Source organism: Diorhabda carinulata, chromosome 3, assembly GCF_026250575.1.
Source record: "Diorhabda carinulata isolate Delta chromosome 3, icDioCari1.1, whole genome shotgun sequence".
In the NCBI taxonomy this organism is placed as follows: Eukaryota; Metazoa; Arthropoda; class Insecta; order Coleoptera; family Chrysomelidae; genus Diorhabda; species Diorhabda carinulata.
In genome coordinates this window covers 6,978,624-7,005,469 of record NC_079462.1, presented here as the reverse complement: position 1 = coordinate 7,005,469, position 26,846 = coordinate 6,978,624, and the positions used below count along the sequence as shown (strand labels likewise).

The 26,846-nt window shown below is 32.5% G+C and overlaps 1 protein-coding gene across 3 annotated transcripts in view; it reads right to left on the bottom strand.

Annotated features, from left to right (window-relative positions):
* Positions 1-26,846, bottom strand: part of LOC130891204 (nephrin-like) — a 732,788-nt gene that overhangs the window by 110,461 nt on the left and 595,481 nt on the right. For all 3 annotated transcript variants that reach the window (XM_057795810.1, XM_057795809.1, XM_057795811.1), the window contains exon 6: positions 21,322-21,528. In XM_057795810.1, the coding sequence (XP_057651793.1) occupies positions 21,322-21,528 (207 nt within the window). The remainder of the gene's footprint in view (positions 1-21,321; positions 21,529-26,846) is intronic.

The following is a 26,846-nucleotide window of genomic DNA, read 5'->3' as shown; positions in this document are numbered from 1 at the left end:
TAGTTGATTAGAAGTCCAATATCATTAAATCCCGTTTGAGATTATATAGAAAAATTTAACGCTAGTCAAGAAAAATAAAACTACCCTACAATGGATTCCGGGACACACCAGAGCAAAGGGAAATGAAATGCTGATTAGCACGGTAAAACGGAGGCAGACAAGCCCTTCATGGTATACGACCCCTTCTGTGGTATCAGCTTCAGAACAATGGAAAAAGCACAGGAAAAGAACACAGATAGAAACAAAACCAATTATTGGGACAACCTACAGGGGTTAAGACAGTGAAAGACTCTGGGAAACTATGACCAGACTGCTGATTGTATCAATATAAGTAAGAACAGAATCTAAGAATACTAACAGGAGTTCTATCGGGGTACTGTCGCCTCAACAATCACCCGAAGACACTAGACCTAGCAGATAATATGGCAGATTTTGTTGTTGTTGAGGACGAAACCTCTATCCACATTCTCTTGAATTGTGAAACACTAAGGAATTCCAGAGCACTACACAAAGGTGCGTATGAAATATAAGACGAAGACATCCCATATTCTAGACGTATTAAAAAGAATGGGATTGATGGATCAGCTGTGAACACAGGGATCTCCAATATCTCAGCTGGAAAGGGGGTCACAATAGTTCCTACATACATACATACATACTTATGACAATAGTCAACATCCTCCACTGCATTCAACGACTTATCCGCTTACTTAGTGCAGTTTTTTGTGACAAAATATTTCAAAAAGCAAGTATTTTATTGGTTTTATGTTAAGCCTAACTCAAATATTGTTAGCAAAATTCAGTTAATAGGTTATGAACGTGATTGCATAATGGATTATCTGTAGTTTGATGGTTTGTTTTTACTATAACCTCAAAATCGTCAAAATTATTTTAGTTTTAACAGTGCTTTTGTATGTATGACCATCTTATCCTAAAAATATGGTTTACATAACCATACTTTCAAGGCTTATAAGGCCATAATATTTTTATTTGTTAACCAATTTATTGTTTGTTTTCAAATGCTTGAATACATACTAATATCGAACTGTGGTAATTTCACATAAAAGCAGCTATCAAATGCAGTAAATGCCATTAAAAACGAGAACATGTCAGTGTGTAGGGCTGCAATAACTTTTAACATTCCAAGAAAAACTTTTGAACGGCGTTTGAAGAGAAATTACCCTAGAAAAGGACATTTGAACCCAGCTACTGCATTCGGCTTTGAAAATGAAAGAAGACTCTCTCGTCATATACAGAAAATACAGTCTATGCGATATGGGAGTTAAATTGATAAAACAAACTCGTTACAGAGAAGCAATGAGCTGAACATGATGTTGTAATGAGTTTTAGAAAGAAGTCAAGATATTACAATTTTTAAATCAGGACGAATATCTATTGCTCGCTTGAAAGGTAGAATCATATTTCAACCTTTTGGAGACCATTTTGAAGGCTAATCAATTGTTTATTAAGCCTTCCAGCATCTTTGATATGGATGAAACTGGTCTCTAACTAAATCATTATCATGAGCAGTTCTAGCTAAAAAAGTAAGTAAAGTCGTATCCAAAATAAGGTCGACGGAAAAGGGAAAAACTTTAGTAGTGATATCCTTCTGCAGTGCCCAAGGAGTATTTTTGCCTCCCGCTTGCATCATGGAGTGCAAAAATGAAGAAGCAAAATATGGTTTAGCTTAAAGACCATTCTGTTCTTCGAAAATCGATAGGTAAGGTCCTACTGATAATTAATGGACATGCATCGCATTAAGCGGTTGAATTGCTTGATCTAACAAACTCATCATGACCATCCTCGAGGCAGAACTTTTTGCAAGTCAAAATATTATTTTGAGCAAAATAAAGGACCAATACAATCTAACGTTCTAATGGAAGTCAAATCGCAAAACCATTGGGTCATGAGTCGAAATCGCCCCAAACAGGAACATCAAAATCTGTTACAGACACTATCATAACTCCTTCTAAACTTCTTCGTGTATTAAGTCCTAGAAATTAACAAAACTGCAAGAAGAGTTGCAAGAAAGAAACAAAACATGGAGAAGAAGCACAATATTGAAAATATTAAGACTCGTTTGTGTGAAAACAATGCAGAATAAACAGAATATATTTGGATAGGGAAGATTCAGCCGGAGAAGACTGCAAATATGATTGTGTAAAATGGTGGAAACTACTATAAAACTGAAAACTCGAAGATTGGATTCACTGTATTTTCTTAAATAATGCATAAAAATTCTACTTCATTTGGAAATAATTGCGACACATGTGGAAAAAAGCAAGTGAAAATACTGAAGACAAGAAAATTCGAAGCAACGGGAAAGAAAAATGAAAGAAGAACGAAGAAATAATATGGTCATCTTCTAATACTTTCTATGGCTATCTGTCACGGATGGTTTGGATGAGATAGCCACTTAGTTTGTTTCAGAAAGAAGTTAATTACTATCATACCATCAATTTATCAATTGATAAATCATCATTAAAGAACCAAAGTTGACTAATGAAGGATTATTAATAATGAACTACAGATTCCTTTATTCCTTTCTGTAACAGTTACATAAAATTCTACCTTAAAAAAATTCGACCGTATCACTCTGAATTACCTTACTTTTATTCATTCTCTATTTTCTTCCTACACTGTATACTGATTTCTGCACATCGTTTCTTTCACAATAAATTAATTTGTGATTGAAATCGTATTGGAAGTTCATCATTCATGAGATCATCAATCGAAATTTTCAAGATTCTATCTTCTATTTAGTAGAGAAATGAAATTATCGCCAAACCAGTAGCAATTATTATATCCTACATGGAAATGGTAATCAGAATTAAATATCAGAAAATCTCCATTACTCATATAGCATGATAAACATCAATGATATCCTAGCACAACGAATCGCATTGGAAGTGGAGGAACAAAGTTGGTTCATGAATATGCAGATTCCAATCTAGGCGATCACTTCACAAAAGCTGTGCTGCTCGAGGGCTTAACTTGTAATTTCATTTTGCTAAAACAGAATTAACGCCAGAATTACAGCAAACCCATAGTTTTTCGCCACTTTATTTAAATATCTTTTTCAACTCAATCTGTCGTTATTGCCACTGTTTCTTTTTATTCATTTAATAGCTACGTCAGCTACGTAGCTATTCATACGTAATAGCTAGTAGTCAGCTACGTAATTTTTTGATTAAGTCAATCTACAAACAGATTTCACAATAGGAGATGCTATATTGCATATAATCAATTCCAAATTCTTAAGTCCGTTATAATAATATAGGAACATAAAGTTATCGAAGGGCATTATTTAAGATAATTAAAAATCGAAACTTTGAGTTTTGTTTTGAGAATTTAACGTTCCCAGATTACCATCGCATGTCCGATATATGTCTCTAATCTTTTGTTTGTCGTCTTCTTTGTCTTCTCCGTGGAGGCTTCCTTTACAGTTTTACGGTCGTTGCCACCTTGAAATTTTGTTAAAAATATACATTAGGGAAATTACACCGTCGGTTGGTAGCACTGATTCATATTAGACAGTTCACTTTGGAAATATTCTTGAATGTTAAAATTTGCATAAGTCATTAAAAAACATGATAGTTTGCGGAATGCTGGGTGAAAAACTTTAATTTACACAACCAGAATTCCAACACGTGACCTCTAATGCTATGAATAATTTACCTCTTTATATAGTGACATATAATAATGTCAATATATTAAACCATTCATTCATTTTGAAGTTTTGTCTATACAAGAAATTTCTTCGCTGAAGATTTGTATGTTTTCTCCATATTTCACGACTGCATTCACTTTGTTCATAAACGAATTATAATTTAATGTAAATAATATATGTCAATGGAACTGTTATCCAGGGGCACCAACTCACTACAGAAAATTACTAAAAATTGTTTAGGAATGGAGTCCATTCTTATATGAAAATGCGTCCAAGAATAACGTTGTTCTAATATCGAAACAGAGAAAATATTTTTTTCTACGACCATGTGTTCTAACCCACTTTCCTGCACGCATTTTAGTTTTGAAAGTAAAAATTATGCAAATTTTGTTTTTTAGTTCGGAGGTTATAACTATTGTTACTACAGGTAAATAAATATTTACGAAATAGTCCATCAAATAACATTTAAACCTTTTCTAACTTTTTGTAGCATTTTTAATTTTTTGAAAATATGAAATAATAAAGATATTTTTTATATAACCATGTACATTCTTCAAAGGAGTGTCACAAACCACCCGGGTTTGATATCAGTTGCTATGACAAACCAGGCGTGTAATTGTTACTAAAACGTCAAAGTTGTTCAAAACGTCTTGGAAGTGACCGAATAAGTACAATCTTCTTCTAAGTTAAACCACATTAAACCGAATCCGATACAATAATATTAATGGATTCATCCGACGAAGAACTTCCCGAAGCCATTTTGAAGGCTGCAAATGAAGCTAATTCCGAGCTGATACCTGCCAAATCCAGACTAAGGTATGAGAAGCAATACTACCATTTTGTTACATGGTGTAAGGAGAAAGGGGCCAAAACTTATAAGGAAGAGGTATTTTTCAGACCTAAGTAAGGTTCTGAAATCTAATACATTATGGTCCCGCTATTCGTTGGTAAAAAGTTTAGTAAAATAAAACAAAATTTGGATATAGGAAACTTCCATAAGCTAACGTCGTTTCTTAAACAAAAAAATATTGGTTTTCGCACACAGAAAGCGCAAGTTTTTACTAAAGAAGATATATCCTGGATTACGCTAGTTTCCGATGAGGTATACCTGATGATTAAAGTGAGTACCAATTTTACACTGGTTGGCGCTCTCCGCAGATCCGAGCTTAGAAATATCACTGTCGACGACATTCAAGATAAAGGCAACCTAATTGTTGTGAAAATTTCTGATTCCAAAAATCATTCAAGATCATTTGTTTTATCTGAAGAAATAAATGATTGATCCTATTTGACGCTGTATAAAAAGTACGCAGATTTACGACCACCTACCACTCCACATCGCCGATTTTTTATTCATTATAAGAATGGAAAATGCTCAGTTCAATGCGTTGGCATGAACACTTTTGGTAAGATACCAGCAGAGATTGCTGCATATTTACGCCTACCTAATCCGGAACGTTATACAGGACATAGTTTCTTCGGCAACGTTCCTAGCAGACTCCGGCGAAGAAATAACCAACCTGAATGGCTGGAATTCTACTATTGTCGCTAAGGGCTATTTGGAGGACTCCGAGAATCGGAAGAAAAAAATATCAAAGAAAATTCTCTTTACTACAAATAACTTAAAACCGTTGCCGTCACCGTCATCGTCATCTTTATGCGACCTGCAGCCGATGCCATCCTCATCGACGTAATCTACCTTCCAGTTGAAACCAAATAACTCCACTGGACCAGCAATTCTTACCAGTCTACAGAATACAACACATTTTGTTTTCAATATTAATATTTATAATAATTAGTAGTTTTTAGTTAAAGTTTTGTATATTATTATGTTTGTTGGAATAAAATCATTTTTGAAAAATGGGTTGGTATCCTTTTTTGTATATACGGTCGTAGAAAGAATAATGTTCCTAACTCGTGCGTAAAGTGTCGCGTCACTGCAGTCGCGTGCGGGAAAGTATCACTTTCCGCACTTGTTATGAAAATAACTATTTTGTTTCTCTTTCTCATAGTGTTGTTCCATAGCAGTTTATGGAAATTTTTATGACTTGTTTCTATCGTGTTATTTTTGTCTTTATGTCTCTTACTCCCGCACCATCTTAGTGTATTTTCGAACCTAAGTACTAGGAAGTAAAACAGTCATTAATGATTCCTTATCCAAAATCAATTTCACAGGTGTTTTATAATAGAGATTGAGTTTTATTCAATTTCAAGTCCTCATAATTCGTATTTCTTTCACAACTTTCTCATCTCATATTACAATACATGCTTTTTTCTTACATGAAATTAAATAAACAAATGTTGTTTTCCAGTCATATAGGTTCGTGACAATTATTATTGAAACAATTATTTGCCTAATGTGTTAAAATATAAATGCTGAAAGCTGAGAGACACATGGAAGAATAAGAAAAATTCATATCTAACTCACCACGATCGATAAATGTTTTTGTATTAACAGATTATTTTTCATTAAACACGAAGAGACATATCGATCGGCAATCGTTCCGTATGATTGCTTCTATTCTTACTGACAGACCAAAATTTATTTTAAAACCTTAATAAAAATGAAAACCCACTGTTTAGTTATCCTCGTCGGTTCTCCTATTAATCAATCTAAAATTAATCAGGAGATGTCAGCGTTACAACTTGGCTATACCACGAGACGACATATTCTGGCTACGTTATTGAAGGTTTTAGATTTTCGGCCAACGACCTAATATAATATATAATTTCAATCAATAATGGAATGATAAATAAAAATTACTCATATTGTCATATTGACAAATAATGATAGTTGTTACCAATAATTGAATTATATTTACAATTAGATTTAATAATATTCCTTTAGTATGGCATACAATACGAGAAATTTTTTCTAAGAAGTTTCTCTCATCTCCGTCTAACCAGGAATTACAATGATATTACTTCAAGTTCGGAGATCTGTCTCATCTCTTGTATTAAAATTATCTTTGTGTAGGTAACAGCCAGTTGCCACAATTCAATCTTGTTCTGATAACAGTCTTCTCCAGTTTCTCTTTTACAAATCCCTCCAGTGGTCACACAAGAAGAACGTGTTTTCAACATCATCAGACTTCTTTATCTTAAGATGCTGTCGAAAGTAACCGGTTTCCATCAAGAACTCGATAATGTAAAATTTCATCCTCGAACTTCCTTTAGCTCCACGGTACAAGGTCCTTTATTAGTCGTCGCGCTCATTCATTTGATTCTTCGTCTGCCCATCGTTGTTGCCATGTCTGTATTGTTCTAGCTTGTTTGATGGGTGTCGCATCCTGTCGTCCTATATCTGAGCTGCTTCTGTTCACCCTCTTATTCTCTAAAGCCAGGAGATTCACAAAAATGACACCCGAAATCATATGGACAGCCTCTACAGAGACAGTCCGGTTGGAGTACTTCTTTATCGTCATGTCCTCTGAGATCTCCGTACCATACAGAAGAATCTGCCATCAGCAGCCTACGTTTCCTTGGACGCGTTTTGTTAATATTTGCCATTAAGCAACTCAAGAATAATGTCCCATCAACCGTCTTATGAGTCCGAAACACATCTTCGTATCCTACGACACCGCCAGATACTTTGCTTCGCATCTGAACTTGATTTCGTCTGTTTCAATCCTCATGGACAGTCCTGTGACAAAAGTCAGTTAAGTTGTGTGTGTGTGGTGAGTCGTGATCTGTCATCCATTTCGCTACTTGTATCTCGTGCAGTAACCACCACAACTACTTCATCGGCGTTAGCAACGAAAACCACGCCGAAAGAAACTCCAGTCTAAACAAATTATCATAAAGACAATTGCATAGATACAGTTTCAGTATTAATCCTTGAGCGACCCGTACAGTGATTTGTCTTGTGGCTTGTTCTCCAGTCGATTATTAGGTTGTGAATGTAAATACTCATACGACTAGTGTTTTGGATGAAGTCGAAATGCATGGCAGGCTTCTCCTAATATTTGGATGCTAGCAGCACTACTGAAAATCTGTTCATTCCAAAAATCGAAAATTAAGTATAATGTTTGTACGTAGAATTTATACTGTTTTATTGACAATTATCCTTTCGCAAGGGTTGTGACAATAAAAATATTCGGAGCTGTTGCGACGTTTATTCCAGAACGGCAGCAAATTCAACATTGCATTAGGAGTAGTCTGGATTCTCTTGATAGTGTTGAAGTAGAAGCAACCATTTATGGTGTCGTTCAGTTCGGAGCACAGTCAAAGTAAGGATTTAGTCAAATATATGCTTTTATTTTTTTGTTTCTAAATGCTCTATTCAGTATAAATATAAAATTAGTTAGTTTTGCTGTTGTTGAAAGCTTTGTATGATATGGTTGGTAGGCTTTAACAATAATAATTTTATGGATAAGCAGATAACCATTAATTTTACCGCAAATTTGTATTTTGCTAGATTAGGCAAGTGAAAATCGCTTTCATAATGGGATTTGTACTCGATAGTAAAATTACAATGATTATTGACCATTACATTAATCTAAAAAGTATATGAAACTGCAAGTACTCATAAAACGTCATTTTCAAGGTGATCAGCCAAAAAAGCCAATAGTTCTATAGTTGAGGAGGTGAAGTTTCTTAAGGAAGCGTCAAAATTTCTAAATGACCTTAGCCCAAAATTATACAGGAGTCATGCATTTCGTCCTTCATCGGTAACATCACAGTTGTAAACAAACTAGGAGTGTGGAAATCAACCATAGTTACCGAAAGTAACATCGATGACAATATAAATAACAAAACACAAGTTGGAAGTAGGTAACAAGAATAACTGTACCATTTAAAGGGTTAACCATTATAATATTGAAGATAATATTAATCACAGTTATCATATTAACAAAAATTAAGAATATTTGTGTTTTCTTTGTGACTGTTGTAGACAAAATATAGTATTCTATTCACTAGTAATCCAATCAATAATAAATTACATAAATTGAAGTCACTGAGATTACAAGTTTGACTTAGTTTTATGTACATTCAAGCGTTCCACTAACGCTGTCGATATCAGCAAAACGCTATTTTGGATTGATAAACGAGTTTAGAAATGTAATGTCGCACTAATATCAAATAAAAATACTGAATACACTACCACTGCACCAACACTCCCAATTACAATGTCTGATGCGCGTTTCGATAACCAAGTTAAACCCTAAACACTCAGTCTCTGAAGACGATAACTTGGTTGTCGAAAAGCGCGTCAGTCAGTGTAAGTGTTGATTTAGTGGTAGTGGAAACAATGTATTCAGTATGGATATCGCCAACAGTTCCAGAAATTCCAACTTAGATATCACATAAAAATGTCGTTTGAGTAGCTAATAAAAATATACAAAATCAAAAAACCATTATTGTTTTCCAATAAATATTCCCGGTCGCAAGCACTGGAATATTTTAATTGAATATTAATTCGATCATTCCATACAAAATTATTGCAGAATCATCGAAAATCCATTATCTTTCCAGCAAATATGAAATTGCTCTATACTACTTTTAAAAACAATTTCAAATCCCGGTGTATAAAAGATAAACAGTTTGAAACGAATAAAGGGCATAGCATACGTGACACAGATTACGCAGAGCAATAAATATTATTATTAATGTATATAACATGGAGATTGCGGTTTTGGACAATGTAGTAGTACGTTCTGTTATTAAATTTCATTGTACAGGATTGCACAACTTTATTATATTTCGCTATATCGAATATAACAAAAGCAGCAGCACGAATGATGAAGTATCATTCATAATCAATGGAAAAAACATACTTCAAACTGTACACCTTCGAATCATTTAAACTTTTGTCTCATACAATGGAAAGTTTTCACTACATTATTGATCAAATTAATGTTTCAACCTAAAAAACTATATGTGATACATAGATGCATATAAAATATTGTTGTATTTTCAGTAAATCCAAGTAAGTGGAAACTCTCTCTTTGGCTCGTATAAAATATGAACATTGAAACAAATGGAATGATGCGGAACTTTCGTCTGATTCCAATCATACAATACCTAATGCAAATGTTGAATTCGTCTGAAAAATACCTAACGGTAGAGAGATCTGAATATATAAGAAGTGTTTGGAAGAAACCATCCGGCACCGTTCATTTTATCCAAAGTGCATGTGAATCTTTTTCGCAATTTCTAGCTTCAGGAATGAAAAATGAGGTTAGGAATGCAGTATGGATTTAGTTTACCTTCGATTCATCTACATCTTTTTAGAATCTCGTGCTGATTATTGGAGAAGTGTTCATGTAAAAAAAGTTAAGTTACTCAAATTACATTGGATATGCCGTATTTTCATATACACCTGTACTCCTGTACATAACGTGTCGTATAATGATTAATTGTGTTTGAGTAAATAGTGTCTTCACTACGTGATTAAATATTCTTTTACGATTCATTTTATATACAAGTTGAAATCTTGCAGAGATTCATATGCTTAGTTCCACTTGCATACATCCAATATTACTAGTAAATTTGACTGTCAAAAGGTTTTATCGCGTTGGATGCCGCATAATTTGACAATTGATGATAAAAAGATCGTATCGATTAGTGCAAAGAAATGCAAAAAACCCAATCGCAGTGGCTCAAAAGTCGTCTATAAGATCTATGCATAAGAACTCTGAACTGAACAACAATTGACTTTATGGATCTTTCAAGATGAGTCAAATCAAAAAAAGCTGTTCGTACACAAAGCACAAAGTAGAAGGGCCAATTCTGAATAATACACCTGCATGTGTGTGCAAAAAGTGTTGGAAAGATCAGGGATATCAATGGCTGAAGACGAATCATCCTCCACCACGAAAATGCGAGCTCTCACACATCAATTCAAACAAAACTTATTTGGCACCTAGTGATTTCTTCTTATTTCCTCAAACCATAAATAATTTGCGAGGTTACCTTTTTTCTACACCTAAAGAAGGGGTTTATGCGTTCAAATCACATGTTTTGAAGTTATCTCAATCAAACGCTTGCAAAAGTGTATTGTTGTTAATGAGAAATTGAAAATCAATAAAACCATATCCATTGTTCGAAGGCTTCAACCAAACATCATATTGCAAAGAAACTGGATGCTTTCTATGATTACATGTTACGCATAATACAAAGTATATTTTGAGATCTCGCCAAACTAAAGGAGCACGACTTTGCATTTTTAAATACCCTAATTCTCAATTATTAAGCTCTAACCGCAGTTAAATCATTCCAACAGTCCTGAGGCAGCAACGGACTTGGAAAAAAAGGATATCGGTTAGTGATGGGGCTCGTATCAAGCGATGCGGTAACTCTTACTTTTAAATCCGCAACAAAATATCTAATTTTTATACTTAAATAATGTATTTTGATTGTTTGTTGTGAATACACCACATTTATTAGTATATCGACGGAAACATAGGATCCGAAATCATGATGGAACCACCCTGTGGTCATTTCTGAGGCACTAAATCAAACAGTTAATTTTGTAACAAGTGTAGAATTTCATTAGTATGAATATAGTATGCTCTATGCTAAGTTTTCAGGTATTTTACAGGAGTACATTCGGTGAATACGTTATTTCATGTAAATGGAAATGAAAGTATGAAATTTCCATATAATGACCAAATTTAGCATGTATAACGAATTCGGTTTACCTATAAATTAGTTGAGATTACTGATAGAAATTGATAATTTGAAAAGTAGATTGTGAAAATTTTTTGAAATCATCCTGTCATCGACGATCTTAATACTAACGCGATTTTTCCATGTTCCAACTATCTCTGTCAATTTATTACGTCAATTTTCTCAAATTGACAGATATATACAAGAAAATGCGTAGTTTCAATGACAATTGCGCTATTCTGCATAAATTTATTTTGACACGAATGTATCATGTGAGAAGAATCTCTATCTGAAGACAATATAAGGTTCGTTCCCAACCATCAAAAAACCGTCCTAGGTACGGTGACGATGCTGCGCAATAAAGATTACATGTTCGAACCAGGCAGTTACCGTTGTACGAAAGATTCTGTTTTGTGTTCAAACCTACTCAGATATCGATTGTGAACCGTTTCCAGGACGGTCTTATCAATATTCAGTTGATACAAAGTATTGTTACAAGAACTATGCATAGCCGAATGTTGCGCAGAAAATATTTAAACCAGTGCTTCCCAACGTAGGGCTGATACCCCACTGAGGGGCAATTTTGTTGTTGAGGATAGCAAATGGGACTCGACTCAACTCGTTTTCGCTCTGGACCATTTGAATGCAAATTAAATTATCAGGTATTTGGCTTGACGAGATCAACTGGGTATTTGGCGTCGTGAAATAAATTTCTTTAAGGCAGACGGCAGGCGCCGAGGGGATCCTCGAACATTTTACAATCTCGCTAACAACCTGAATGGCCAATCGCAATTTCTGTGGTAAAAAGTGTTGATATAAATTACGAATCGAGCAGAAATTCAACAATCTACACCGATAACCAGGCAGCATTTGAAACAATAGCACCAGAAACAATAACAAAAATTGGCAATGAGATATTGCGAGGCAACCTCTTTGATTTGTGACGATGAAGTAAGCCTCTGATGAGTACCTGGACACTTTGAATTGAAAGAAAACCCTATTACGGATAGGCTTACAAAAGTGAGACGGTAGATAGATGGATAGATAGTTTATTAACCTCATTCATATAAATTGAGTACAGTTACATGATATATTATACTAGTTGACCAGGCAAACGTTGTTCTGCCATATAAATTATATCTGAGAAATATTTTTCTTGTTCAATACAAATAACTAACTTACTATAAGTGTGTAGGGATGTAATTGTAATCGAAAGCGTTGTAGATAGTATAATATATTGAAGTTTATATATTAATTCCTATTAAAGTAACAAATTCATTTTTAATTACAATTCTCGATCGTTATCTAAACATTATAAATAATTATTTATATTTTTACTATCAATTATCTCTCAGCGAAATAGAATGTACAATATTCTTGATTAGTCCGTCTTTAGCCAACACAAACAAACTGGATGGTTTTCCCACGCGAGTATATGCCACATGATTGTCCGTGGGAAAAGCATGGTGTTTCAGAATCTAAGCCACATATAGACAATGTCTGGCCTTGTGCCTTATTGATATTAATAGCGAATGCCAATCTAATTGGGAATTGAGTGCGTTTCAATTCAATTGGCACATCTGTAGGAATCATAGGAATTCGTGAAAGCAAAACATTTACTCCTTTCGTTATTCAAAATTAAAGCTTCAAAAACGTTTTTCATTGATGAGTAATCGCGTGCGTATAAAGCAGAATGATCGGAGATCTAACCTTCAATTATAAATGGTGTGGTGACATGCCGAGCAAATCTGATGAATTTAAATACTCAATTGAATAATTTACACTTTCGTTGTTATCGCAAACTGCATCGATAGTATTACATCAAGTCCCCGGTTAACAACTGTTGTATCTTCAAATTCAACCTATTGACGTCCAAATTTTTTGCTGCCTTAATCGCTCTTTCTGCCAGCCACTTATGATTTTCATATTGGGTGTGTACATCGGAAAATATGTTATCGATGAGACTATTTTGCGAGTCGATGATTGTGCAGATGTGTGTCTGTAATTTTATGCATTGAGTATTTTCATTCACAGCAACTTTCCCATCGCCAATATATAACAGTTGTTTAGAGAAACTTTCGGCGGATGGATGCGGAAGCTCACAACACGTGTTTATTCACATGAGATCACATAATTAACTGAGAGTTAAAACTGTCTAAAATTTTGAATAAATAATTATTGCACTGGAAAATTCTTTCAATGGCGACAGATGTCTATCATAAAGGACACGTTATTTATTTTAAGAGCCTGCCAAAGTTTTGACAACTGAAAAAAACTACAAAAAACATCTATTTTTAGAAACAACATGTATTGCCCAAAATCAACAATGCATCAATAAGAAAACTGATTTAAATAACCTTAGTGTAATTTAAGCATATCTTTTGATTTTGAAAAAACAAATTCTATAAAAATTCAACGCCACTAACAACCAACTAACCTCACCTAACCTATAAATTTCAACTTCACTCATAACGACCTAACCTATAAAATTTATTGTCATTTATATATCTGAACCAATAAATATTCACAGAAATTTACGATGAGAGTAAAATTAACATGAGAATTGCACAGAAAAATGAATACGTATAACAGTCACTACTGCAATCCATACACAAATAAAACGAAAAAAAATTTCCGAAAACTATAGTGAGTAAGACATGAGACCGGCTTTGTTCTCATCCTTACTCCGTGATGTTTTCTGGATGAGAAGTGATAACGGTAGACATCTGGCGGGGATAATTGATCGATTCATAGTTTATCAGTTATCGACCAGCTAAGGCGTAAGATCAAATTGAATTGAGAAAAACATCATAATTAAACGAAATAATTAAAAATGAAAACATCGCGATGGAAAAATAGGGGTTGATCGTAGAGGAGTGAAAAATGCAGAGTAATATAATATTTTTTATTTTAAGCCACGATAAAAAATTGACTTTATAATTAACAAATGAAAAATAGGGGTTGATGTAGTTTTATCTGAGAAATTTAAATATTATATATTGTTGTCCAATAACCACTTTGAAATGAGCCTAATATTCTACATCAGGCTCACACTGCAATGCTAGTCGAAGAAATAAATCTGATGTAAATGCTCGAAGAACTTGTTGGCATTGTTTGTCAATTCCTCTGTTTATTATGAATTTCGTTTATCTTGTGTCTTTTGCGACTGTGATTGACATAACTGCGACGGATTCACACGCATATCTGCATTGTTTTGTTCGCCTGATGTTCCTGTTCTTATATGCATGAGATTTGATTGTTCGATTAATCAAATTGGTCCCTTTAAGTTTTTCTGGCAACACTGAATTTACATATAACCCATAAATAAATAAAGTTGAAATATTTATTTGGGGGAAACAGTGACTTAATATTTATTAACTACGTACACTTTTTTGCTTTAATTTAAAACTATTTGCAAAAAATGTTAATTACAATATGTACAGGTACGGTAATGGCCGTTGTTAGCGGGAGCTCACAACACATGAGAGTGAAAACTACTGTCTTTTCAGTTATTAATAAATAATTATTGCACTGAAACTTAATGATAAATTTATGATGAGAATAAAATCAGCATGAGAGTTGTACAGAAAATTTGGAATGATACGTATAACAGTCACTGCTACGATCTATACAAAAAGTAAATTGAAATTATAAATAAGAATTCATCGTACTATAATTATAATATTCATTGCCGTCTTGCTAAAAATCGCGATGGAAAAGTAAGTTTTGATCGTAGAAGGGTGAAAAATTGAGAGTGATATATTATTTTTTATTCTAAGTCATGACAATATGAAAAAATATTTGATTTAAAAAATAAAAAAATAGGGGTGTACCAATTATTTTGAATGTCCTGATTATAATTTAAAAATTTAAATAGCTGCAAAAATATAACAAACATAATTGAGAAATTAACTTTTAAGCTGTAAAATAAAAAATAGAATGAAGATAATAATGTCGCATATTATTTAGAATGTATTTTTCATTGAACTCAACAATTAAATGTTAAAAATGACCACCATTCAATTTAACCAAGGGGATTTTGGAATTTGGAAATATTTTGTATAACCTCAGGGGTATTTCTTCCGTTATGTAAATTTTAAAATCAACAGTATTATCTTGTCGATTTAAATATACTTCAGATTTTGAATAATCCCATATGAAGTAATCGAGAGAAGTCCAATAGGGAGATATAGTCGGCCAATTTATCGTTCAACGTCTTCCAAACCCCCTTTTGGGAAAAACCTCGCTTAAATAAATTCTAGCTGTACGTGCAAAATGCGGTGGAGCTCCTTCTTGTTGGTTAACCTAAGGAAAAGTCTTTGTAACTAAGTTTATCAAAATATATAGACTAATCTCACCATTAATTGTGCCCTCAAAAAAATAAGGGCTAACAATTTCATTTCAGCCCAAACGTTCACGTTTTTAGGATATCTAGTATAAGCCTCACACATCCAGTGAGGATTTTTTCTGCTGTAATATTTACAGTTCTATTTGTTAACCGTTCCGTTTAATTGAAACGTCGCTTCATCAGAAAAAAATTTTGTTTATGAACTGAAAATCTGCATTCATTCTGTCCATCATGATATCACAGAATTATTGCCTTCTATCAGGATCATCTGCATTTAATTCCTGAATTAAATGAACTTTGCAAGGGTGGTATTTTTCTTTATGCAAAACTCTCAAAATGAATGATTCACTTTCATTATTGTCGGCGGCAAGTTCGTGAGTTGTCTTATGAGGATTTTTCTCCATCTCCAGAAGTACATCTAACTGTTTTTCGTCAGTAAATTGAACATTTCTACCTGGTTTTTGAATATTTCTTACATGTCCACTTTCACGAAACTTTTTTCCAATTTTGCTTACTGTATACTGAAACCTTCTTTTGGGTTCTTGTTCTATTATCACGACTAATCATATTTAAAATGTCTATTCTTATAGTCTCGAACGAAGGAGCCATAATTAAATTTTATACCCGCACAAACTGACGTATTTTAGTTATTTAGTTATTTTAGTTACTTTGAATAGATAAATGACATTCATATCAATTATTAATTGGGCTTTTTGACTAATATTTTAGAATTTTCAAGGATTTTTTCCTGATGTTGAGTAGAACATATACGAAAATTTCTGATTATTTCTAAGGTATATTCCAATAAATCAGACAATATTGTGATTTAAAAGGATAACGCAAGAAATAATCCCTGAGGACACACAATATGTTGTAGGAGAATTCCAAAACCGCCTCGGTTATTGTCAAGAAGTAAATGGTGTTTATTTTGAATAGATAATTTAATTGTGAATTAAATTAAAAAATACAGTTTGAATATTATGCGACATTATTATCTTCATTCTATGTAATTCTATATTTTTGTGATACTGACATAATCAAAGTTTCACATCTTGAAAATTAATTTCCTTAGTTATGATTGCACCAAATTCAAAAAACTTTATATAACTGAACAGAGGACTAAAATCCCTTTCTTATTTAAACCTTTCGCGGGGGTGCTAGAGGGTTATAATATTTTCATACTGTGAATTGTCAATGTAAGAATAAAAATCGACCAGTTCCAGGTTTTTTTCACATACCTATGGACCGCATTCTATAGATATTATATGGCATCTTATAACTAATAGAGAATGTTTACATATATCAAGATAAGCTTGTCAGTTCCCTTAAAACTTCATCTATTGTATGATTTTACATTTAAAATTCGTCATAGCCCACTCACGGTGAGATGCAGGACATATTTCACAAATATGACATTCAATTTGTTGTTTTGTGTCGTTTTCAATCTAGATTTCAACGGTTCAATGTTCTTATTATTTCTAGTGAAATAATCATGGATATCTTCATGTTTCTTATTACTGTTCTTTGTAATACAAATATTTTGTTTACTATTGAGTAGTTACCCCAATGTATAATACCATAAGTCGCTTTACTGTCAAAAAGTGAGTAATATACAGTTTTCAATAACTCAATTGGTATGCAATAACAATTACTGAATTACGAAGATTTGACTCGCTAATTTTGAGCAAAGGTGATCAATTCTACTACTGAAGAAATTGTTGAAAGATGCTGTTGAATCAGCCAAGAATCAGGATATACAGTCAAATATAAGTGATTGCACAAAATCCAGAGCTATTTGGCCAAGGATTAATGAAGAGCACCATTGATGTGATAACTGGACCTTGTACTGCACACGCTTTCAGATATTGGGGTTATAACAGATAATTATTGGAGAAGAAAAAGCGATCGGGTATATAATTAGCCGGTGCCCAGGAAAACAACGACAAGATTGCAATCTAGAATTTCAGGTGTAATTAAAGGTTAAATTATCTCTAAACCACCTGTAATTTCAAAATATGAAAAAAATCGGTATCTGTGGAATAAACTGACGTTTGAGGCTGTAAAATTGCGGATAACAAGAATATATTGCTAAATACACAAAAATTACATGTTCGATAATAAAATAAAATTTTTAAAAGCTTCAATAATTCAGATCCAATAAAGAAAAATTGACATTAGTAACTGATTTTAGATTCATTAGCTCGAAGCGATCTACAATTTTTTTTTTAAATTTTATCCAAGAAATATTGTGAAATGCTCCTAGCGAATCAAAACTTTCAAATATCTTTGAAACTTCAACAAACTCCTTGAGCAAATTTTTGTTCTGAAAATTACCATTTCTGATTTCGGTGCAACTAGTTTAAGCTTTTATAAAGTCAGTGGAAGTTTCAGGATCAATCTAAAAACACTAAAGGGTGAGTTGAAGGGGAACAATAAAATCTAAATTACCATCACTAATTATAAAGTTCAGTTTAAAACTATTATCCAGCGGCTTTGCATTCTGCAAAATGTTTATTAAATTTTGAATTGTTTGCGGTAGAACTCAGACCAGTTAAAACTGTATAATGCTTAGCATAATTAGTTTTTTGCTTATGGTAATGATAACTTGGAAACACACACTTTTTACGATGAATCTTTAACATCACTCAGGCAGTTTGACTCAGAGTGAGGGTTCTCGGCTTTTAACTTCTTTTTTAGTAACTAAATTTTTCCTTCAGGTATCCCTTGATTAATATTATCATCAAACATTGATATAATTAATTCAATTGCGCTAAATTTCTTTCACACACCTTGTCTCTGATAACTTTCCGGAACAAGGAAAATAAGTTTACACTTCGAAGTGGAACTAACGTAGCAAACATCAAATATTCCATTACACTTCCATGAATCCACCCAATAGGAATACAAATAATTATAGGAGTTGAAATTCCCACAAAACTAATTTGACACATTGTAATTCTAGATCAAAATAATGTAAACACTGGGAGGACGTGAAAATCCAACTATGTTCACTCCTTGGAGAGTTTCATCGGTAAACTTTCATTTGTTAACTGCTATAGGAGGAAACATTGATCTCAAAAAATATGGTCAAATATCATTGATATTATAGATTAGCATATTGACCGTTACTATTTTTAATTTTAGTACTTATATGATTTGAAAACCACAGTCATCTTTTTACTATTCCAATTCTGGGTTCGAATCTGGTTTAGAAAAATTCACTTTTCAAAATTTCTATGTGTATAGAACTGAATTAAAAATATTCAGTAGTTGATAATGATAAAATTGATCTTGCTGCTTGACCAGGAAGAGCCTATCCGTCAGATATGACTTTAGGAGGAGAGAAAAGGAATGAGGTAGTTGTTTTTTTATTTTGTAGAGTAGACCTTCGTGCCAAACCTTATCGAATGGTTGAACTAATGTCTAAGAAAGCTCCTGAAAGGAAGTATTTCTTTTCTAGCGCATTTGTGATTTCCTGAACAATTCTATGTACCTACTCTATTATTACACGTTTTGCTCTAAGGCGAAATCGATGATCTGGAATAAATTTTTTGTTCTCTTGAACTGGGGTTAGTCGCGTTAAAAGGAGCTTTTCGACTACCTTCGAAATTATAGTTAGTAAGCTTGATGGCATTTATGATATTAACTATTCTGTTTTTTTTTTCCACTTTTTGGTATCATCTGCGAGACTTTCCATTGAGCGGTATAGTGACCAGTCCTTGAAACTGCATTAAAGATCAGTTGTATCATTTTGAGACCTTTTCTTGTAATATTTCACCAGTCACAAAATCATACCCAGGTGCTTCCTATGGATTTGAGTTGTTCTTAATTGTATTTTTCATTTCCGTGAGACTAATTTGTGTCCAAAAAGTCATTAATCTTTTTATAATCCATAGTGGGGTCTTTTTCGTTTGGTTCAAATACTTTCACCAGGTAATTAGCAAAAGCTGTTGCCTTTTCTTTGTCATTCCTTGCCCATTTTCTGTTGCTCTCTCGTACTGGAAAGTGAAATTGTTGCGGCCTTTTTAGAAGTAGCTCTCCAGAGGGAATAATCTGTGGCTTCAGTGACAGTTAATGAAAATAAGTGGTCTTGGACTGATTTATTTTTGATTTCTAAAAGCAGCTTCTTCAGATTCTTTGTGAATTTGTTAAATTTGGATTTGTCGTTTTCACTTCTACGTCTTTTTTCGGCTATTTTCTGTCTAATTACAATACGAATATTACTTGTGTTTTCTGAGCGACTATTTTGTAGAGTTTTTGCGCATGAGCCTCTTTGTATGGCTCCAATTAATTGGTAAATTATTTGGTCTATTTCATCTGGCGTTTTTAACGAAATTTGTGTTGAAATCTGTGAGTGTACGGTTTTTATAAACTACCCGACTAATAACTTGGCTATTTTCCACTAATCTTTATCAAACTTATGCACTTATTATGTAAGAACTGTATGAAGTTTGTGGAATGGCGCCATGAGACGCCCACACTAAAAATTTATTGTAAAACAAAAAATAAACACAGGAGAGGCATCTATCTGAAAAATATCTTGTTGATCAATGACGCTCATTATGTTCAAAGTCACCCCGATTTACGGTATGCAAAGGAAACTTTTTATACCTTTACGTTCCTCAGAACTGTAAATAAAATATACCGCCATTCTGTCGCTGATTTGGTCTGTTTTATATATTGAAATAACACGTTTCCAAACCTTATTCCAGAGAAAACTATATTTATTGAAGTCAAATCGCTTTTCTTAACATGCAACGTACTCATTAGGGTTATTAGAAATTATAACTGTTAGATTGGTTGTTAATAAACAATGAAAATAATTAACTTTTTGACGTGTTTTGTGGAAAATTTACCATGAAATATGGAATTAAATAATAGGATGTTGACTTTCCTTTCTATCAGACGATCATGAAGAGTTATAAGAAATGCAAAATTTATTCAAATTTATCGTTTTGCATCTGAACTCAGACATTCTCTTTCAGAATCTTTTTCCATTGAAAACTTATTATTTGGTATAGTTCGGAAGAGGCTAGATCATAATATCGTTATTCTTGGAAGTGGATTGTTGTGGTTCTGGAAAGCACAGACATAAATATGTTAACAATGATTGTTTAATAACATATTGCTCAAGATTTACCGAATTGAATCCTAAGTACCAGAATTTTCATTCGTAAATCTTGTAAATCACGAAAGAAATTTATTTATATCTATTTTTACTTTGTCAATGTTGAATTTGGATGTTGCTGGTTGATAGGACAGGACCTATTTCCCACCACATCTTGAACTCTACTTGATGCAATCTATAATTAATACATCTCCATAGATAATCTGATAAATCCATTGAGTTGCTGTTGTTAATTTACAGTAACTAATTTCCAAATAGAATCAAGTTTTACGAACATAGTTTTCTTAATAAATATTTGTGCGACAGGAAAATAGAATAAATTATGTCCAGAATATTAGGATCCTTTCCGCTGCATCTCTTTAGGCAGAATGTTTGAATATATGGAGTTATTTTTAGAAGATAAAGGTATTATTATCTTCTCATGACTCAATATTGAGTTTCTATTACGTATTACCTAGAGTTCCTTGAAAATCAATTACACATAAATATATGAGTGCAGAAACATTGATAAAAATAGAGAAATGGTGCTTCTGAATAAACCAATGAGAATTTATATATACTTACAGTGTATTTCGATAGTGGTGGTTGCGGAAACTGGTTGGCTAATGTTGTTATTGGAAGCTTGGCATGTAAAAGCTGCATGTTGATCGGATCGTTGTAAACCGCGAACGATGAGCTGGTTAGCTCGAACTTTCTCAAAACCGGAACGAGTTTCGGTCGATTCGATGAGTTTACCTTCCCTCCACCATTTTATTATTGGTTCTGGCTTTCCTGAAACGGAAGAAAATAATGATAATTATGGTATTGGATTATTGTTTCAAGAGGTACTATCGATTACTAGGTCGTTGAAAATTCATTCATGTTGGTATTGAATATTAAAATGGACGTGTACAAAATAAGTACGTAACTGTTTGGAAGCTGTACAGGATTTGAAATTCTATTTTCAACGGTAACTGTTAGGAAAATAACGTTTTCCAAAGCACAAAATTTTGATTCATTTCTCTGTTTATAGATGTGTATTCCAAATTAATTCTAATAGCTTTTTGCTTATTTTCGCAAATTTTTATGCACTGAATACGATGCTTAAGTTATGAGTATTCATAAAAGCTTTTTAAGCCTGCGTATTCGCACTACCTTCAACATTTCGGGGATTGAACATAGCAGCATGCGTTCAAAGATTATCACTCGTATTCTGGACACTAAGTATCCGTTTGACAAGCCTGTAAGTGAGTTATGGTGTCACGATCGTGAAATTTTTGGCAACTGAATTCATACGTGGTCGTATCAGATTGACTGACGACAAACAGGCAGGACTACGCCATCCATCGAAAAAGTCCACCAAATTGTATTGTATGACCGTTGAATTAGGGTTAAAGACAGAAGAGGCTATTGGCAAATCAAGATAAGAAATTAATGTGCATATGTAAGATATCTTAGACCTTGGTGACGCTATTCACTAATGAGGATTTCTTAGATCTATTCAAAACTTGAGATGAAAAAACAGTCTGAACAGTGGGATAAAAGAGGCAATTTTCTCTCAGAAAAAAGGAAAACGGTTTCATCGAATGAAAAAGTTTTGTTGGAATGGTCATGGAATCACCTACATCCTACATCCTACATCCATTTTTTAAAAAGGCGAAAGAATATCAGGAGAGCATCACGCATTCCTACTTGATGAGGTAAGGAGAGCAATTGCAAACAAGCGACCACATTTTAAGGAAAAGAAAGTGCTTCTCAACAAATGGCAAACAGAGAAATTGCCGGGATGTAGATTTGCAAAAAGGGTCATTGAAGATTGAAGAAGGAGAGGAAGGTAATAGAAAGAGGGCAAAACTAAAGAAAAAATGGTTCGATGCAGTTTTCAACAATATTAGAGAGGTAGATACGAATTGGAGCGCAAATGTGTATTAAAAACTTATTTTTCAAATGATGTTAATTCCTTTTGGAACAAAACATCGATATCTACCAGCATCCAGTAAATTCTGCCACTCTGTTCTGTGGCCCACTCTTTATATGTAGAATGTTTAATTTTCAGCTGAAAAAATGTATTTTTCGGTCGAAGAACTACCACAAGGCATTATGAACAAATCCATTTTTTGCGGAAACTTCCAATTTCCTCTTTAATGAATTCAACGTATGACTTAGTGTTAAATCATTCATATATCATTAGTGATCAATGTAAGCCAATATGTGAAAAGTGACAGACGTTGCTATCAATTATTCATCATTACAACGAAATGTATTGAATCATCGTTTCCATCTCAATTTCTTGTTAATAAAATGGAACAATAGCTTATTAATTGGGTAAATCCTTTTAATGGCTGGAATTATTCCACCCCTAAACGCGTTCTTATTATAATCATGAGTAACTAGTCTTCACATAAGTTTATATATATATATATTTCTTCAATTTCTTAGACTAATGTTCTTGATTTTAGGTCGCTCCTGCTTTAAAACTAGTTAATAATTGTTAATAATAAATAAAAAATTGACGTTTCGACTCACCTTCAGTCTGTATCATAATCAAAATATATTTTGAAATTATTAAAAAAGAACTAGTTTTAAAGCAGAAGAGATCTAATCAAGAATATTTAGAACCTATGCAAGATCGTATACAGGGCGGTGACGTATTTGTTACAATACTACTCAACATTTATTACTTAGGTTATGAGGGTTATTATTGCAATTTAACTTTAACTTCTAAGATTTTTTGCATGAATGACACTCATGTACTTTATGTTGGTTGTTGATTACATAATCGGAAGCTTTACTGATGAAAAATTCAAAAGTAAATCAGAAGCAAAAGAAGAAAAATAATCAGATAAAAAAATAAAAACCTGACGCAAGTATTTGGATGCATTTTATAGGACATTGTAGGATTCTAAACATAATGCAACCAAAGGAAAAAACTGATGATATAATAGGATGGTTAGAAATAAAATAACTAGGGCAAATGTTAAATGTAGTAATCATTAGCATAAAAATAATGAGTTATTGCTTCCGATTAAAAATATAATATAACTCATAATAAAGTAAGCCAATAGTTCGAAAATACTAAGTGATCGAAGGGATTATACAAATGATGACGTGGTTGCATCACTTCGGTTTTATTTGGGGAATTTAATAATGTGTCCTACTAAAGTAACTACATTTTAAAGTTCTTCTTTTACTATAATTTCTGAAGTATCTTGTATGTTCCAGTACAATTTATACGGAGTTGAAATTTTCGTTTAGAATCAATTCTCATATAATTTAATTTGAATCATCGATATGGCATAAAAAAACTGTCATATAATCATATAATCACTAATTTTTTCATGTGATCAATCTCAACTCAACAAAAGTGTACTTGTAGCATTTTCAAAAGTATTCTAATTTATTTAACTTGAACTTATGTGAAGACTAGTTACTCATGATTATAATAAGAACGCGTGTATGGGTGGAAGAATTCTAAACATTAAAATGATTTACCTAATTAATAAGCTATTGCTCAATTTTATTTACAAGAAATTGAGATGGAAACGATGATTCAATACATTTCGTTGTAATGATGAATAATAACGTTTGCCACTTTTCACATATTGGCTTACATTGATCACTAATGATATATATTATATATTCCATACCATGTCTTAATTGTCTTTAAAATTATATAGAAATTACTACACAATATTTGGAGAACAGAATAAATGGTCAAAATACACCAAAAAGGCATCGACTGGAAAAAATGAACATCATGAATTTGATTAAAAAAAAAACAGAAATCTTAGTTTAAGACACGAACTACCAACATTATCAAAGAAATGATATACATAGAACAAGATAAATGTTCTGTAAATGATAGACAGGATATATAAAATCTCAGCCAAATCTACCCTAACCTTATCATTTAGTTGATTTCAATTTACCTGGTATAATATCGTTTTATTGGAATTTCAAGGTAAATACATTGATTCTAATAATATAAGAAGTTTGTATAACGTCGCAGTTAAATTTGTAATAAATAGTCGTAGTGAACAGACTGAAATAGAGTTTTCCATAAATTTAAATAAATTAGTTAAGTTAGTTAAGTGTTAGTGAAAAGTGTAGCGTATAATGTTTATATAGATTAAGAATTAAGTATTTATCACTTCACCCCACGAATAGAGATCGTATTAATAAATAAGAAAAACATACAGTATATTTGAAGTACAACCTGATCCATTAGATTATTTTCAGTTAGGAATTTTCCACCACCAATTGCATATAAATAAAATTAGCTCAACAAACTCTATTTGAAGGAATGTCCTTCTCCGGTCTCAATATTTTTTTAGTTCTTCTGCTTTCAATAGATATATCTTATTATTGTATTTGATAATAATTCAAAAATACGTTTCCATTTGAGAAAACTGATCACTATTATGTTTTCATGGTACCTATTTCTTTTGATATAAATTTTCATCTGATTTTCCCAAATTGCTATTCAAGATGACCAGAAGACTATTCTCCATCCTATCTCATTCTAACGATGTAAGGTTCAAGCTCTTTTCATATTTTTTTGTTTTCTCTATCTAAAACATATCTACTCACTATGAAATGTTTTTAGCTGCTAAGTACATGATGTATTTTTTGCTTTTGATAAAAGATATTGTGAGTTCCCTATTTAATGAATCGGTGGATCAAATTCATATAAATATGGAGATTTGATTTTGATTAAAGTATGTATTTAGCGGATGGAAACTTGAAGACATACTATGTCTCAAATCTATTGAAATACACGAATATGGAATTATCAAATGTGAAAATGATACAGAAGCTTTCACTATAAAAAGAGCAGAATTAACTGGTAATAATTATTTGTTTAATATAATAATCCATAAACTACTAACTTCTTGGGATAGAAAAATATGTAGAAATGAACCGACTTTGCTGAAAATTTACTTATGTATTTAAATAGTTTCCAATCATTCAATCAACTGAATATTAGACTAAGCTCATCAGTTTATTTTCTCGTGGGTTTACAAAATTGTCACTGCAAGAATTTTATTATTCCATTCAACATATTGAAGTGAGTTAGATACAGAATTTCATAGTGTGATGATGCCAATAACATTTCAAAAATGGACATACTAGTTGATAAAAACTAACGATAAAGAGGAATCCTGTATATCAACGGATATCGATAATGTTCATATTATGTAATGGAGTGGTTATGAATCAAATTTTCAGTCAATGGCAAGAGAATATTTCTATGTATCAAGCCAGCAAACAACCCTATTCTATAGGAATGCAATAATTTCTTATTTCGAAAAAACTGAAAATGTGGTAGGAATTCTTCCTAATAAAAACAAGCGTATGAGGTTGTTTTGAACTAGTCATTTGTTAACAATATCCTTGATATTTTAGGGGCATTGAGGATCATTAGTTAGTTTGATAATGATCGATTTATATGATTAATGTTTTTCTATGAACGACAAAATAACAATTTGTTACGTGTTATTACTTCTGTGACATGAATTGATAATATCAACTAAAGTTATTAATAAGCCACACCTCAAGTTCATACGATTCTTTGTTCCATGCAGATGGTTTTCCAATTGTAGATTCTACATTAGCTTCCTAATTTTTGTACTGTATAAGGTTATGTGAGTGAAAAGTTCAGTAACACGTGATTATTCCAAAATTATGTATAATGTGAGAAATTTTTTTCAGAACTTGTTAAAATAACATATATATATATATATATATATATATATATATATATATATATATATATATATATATATATATCAGAATTAAAAATCTTATCATTGATTCAAAATTCGTGGCGAACAAAACGTATATTTCTTAAACAACTCGACCTTTTCAACTATATTTTCTGAGTGTTCTAATTTGTTAAAAAATTCCAACAACTGTTATATTGAGACATTCGTTTTGAAAATAATTTGGAGTGAAAGTTTCCGAGAGCAATAAGTATTGATCAGAAAGCCAAAAGAGGGGATATTTCAGTGATTTGTAAATGTGATTGGGGTGAATTAATTCCTATAAGAACTAACGTGGTGTAAATGGAATTACTTTCTGTTCAGGATGCAGTTGTAACTTTCCTGGCA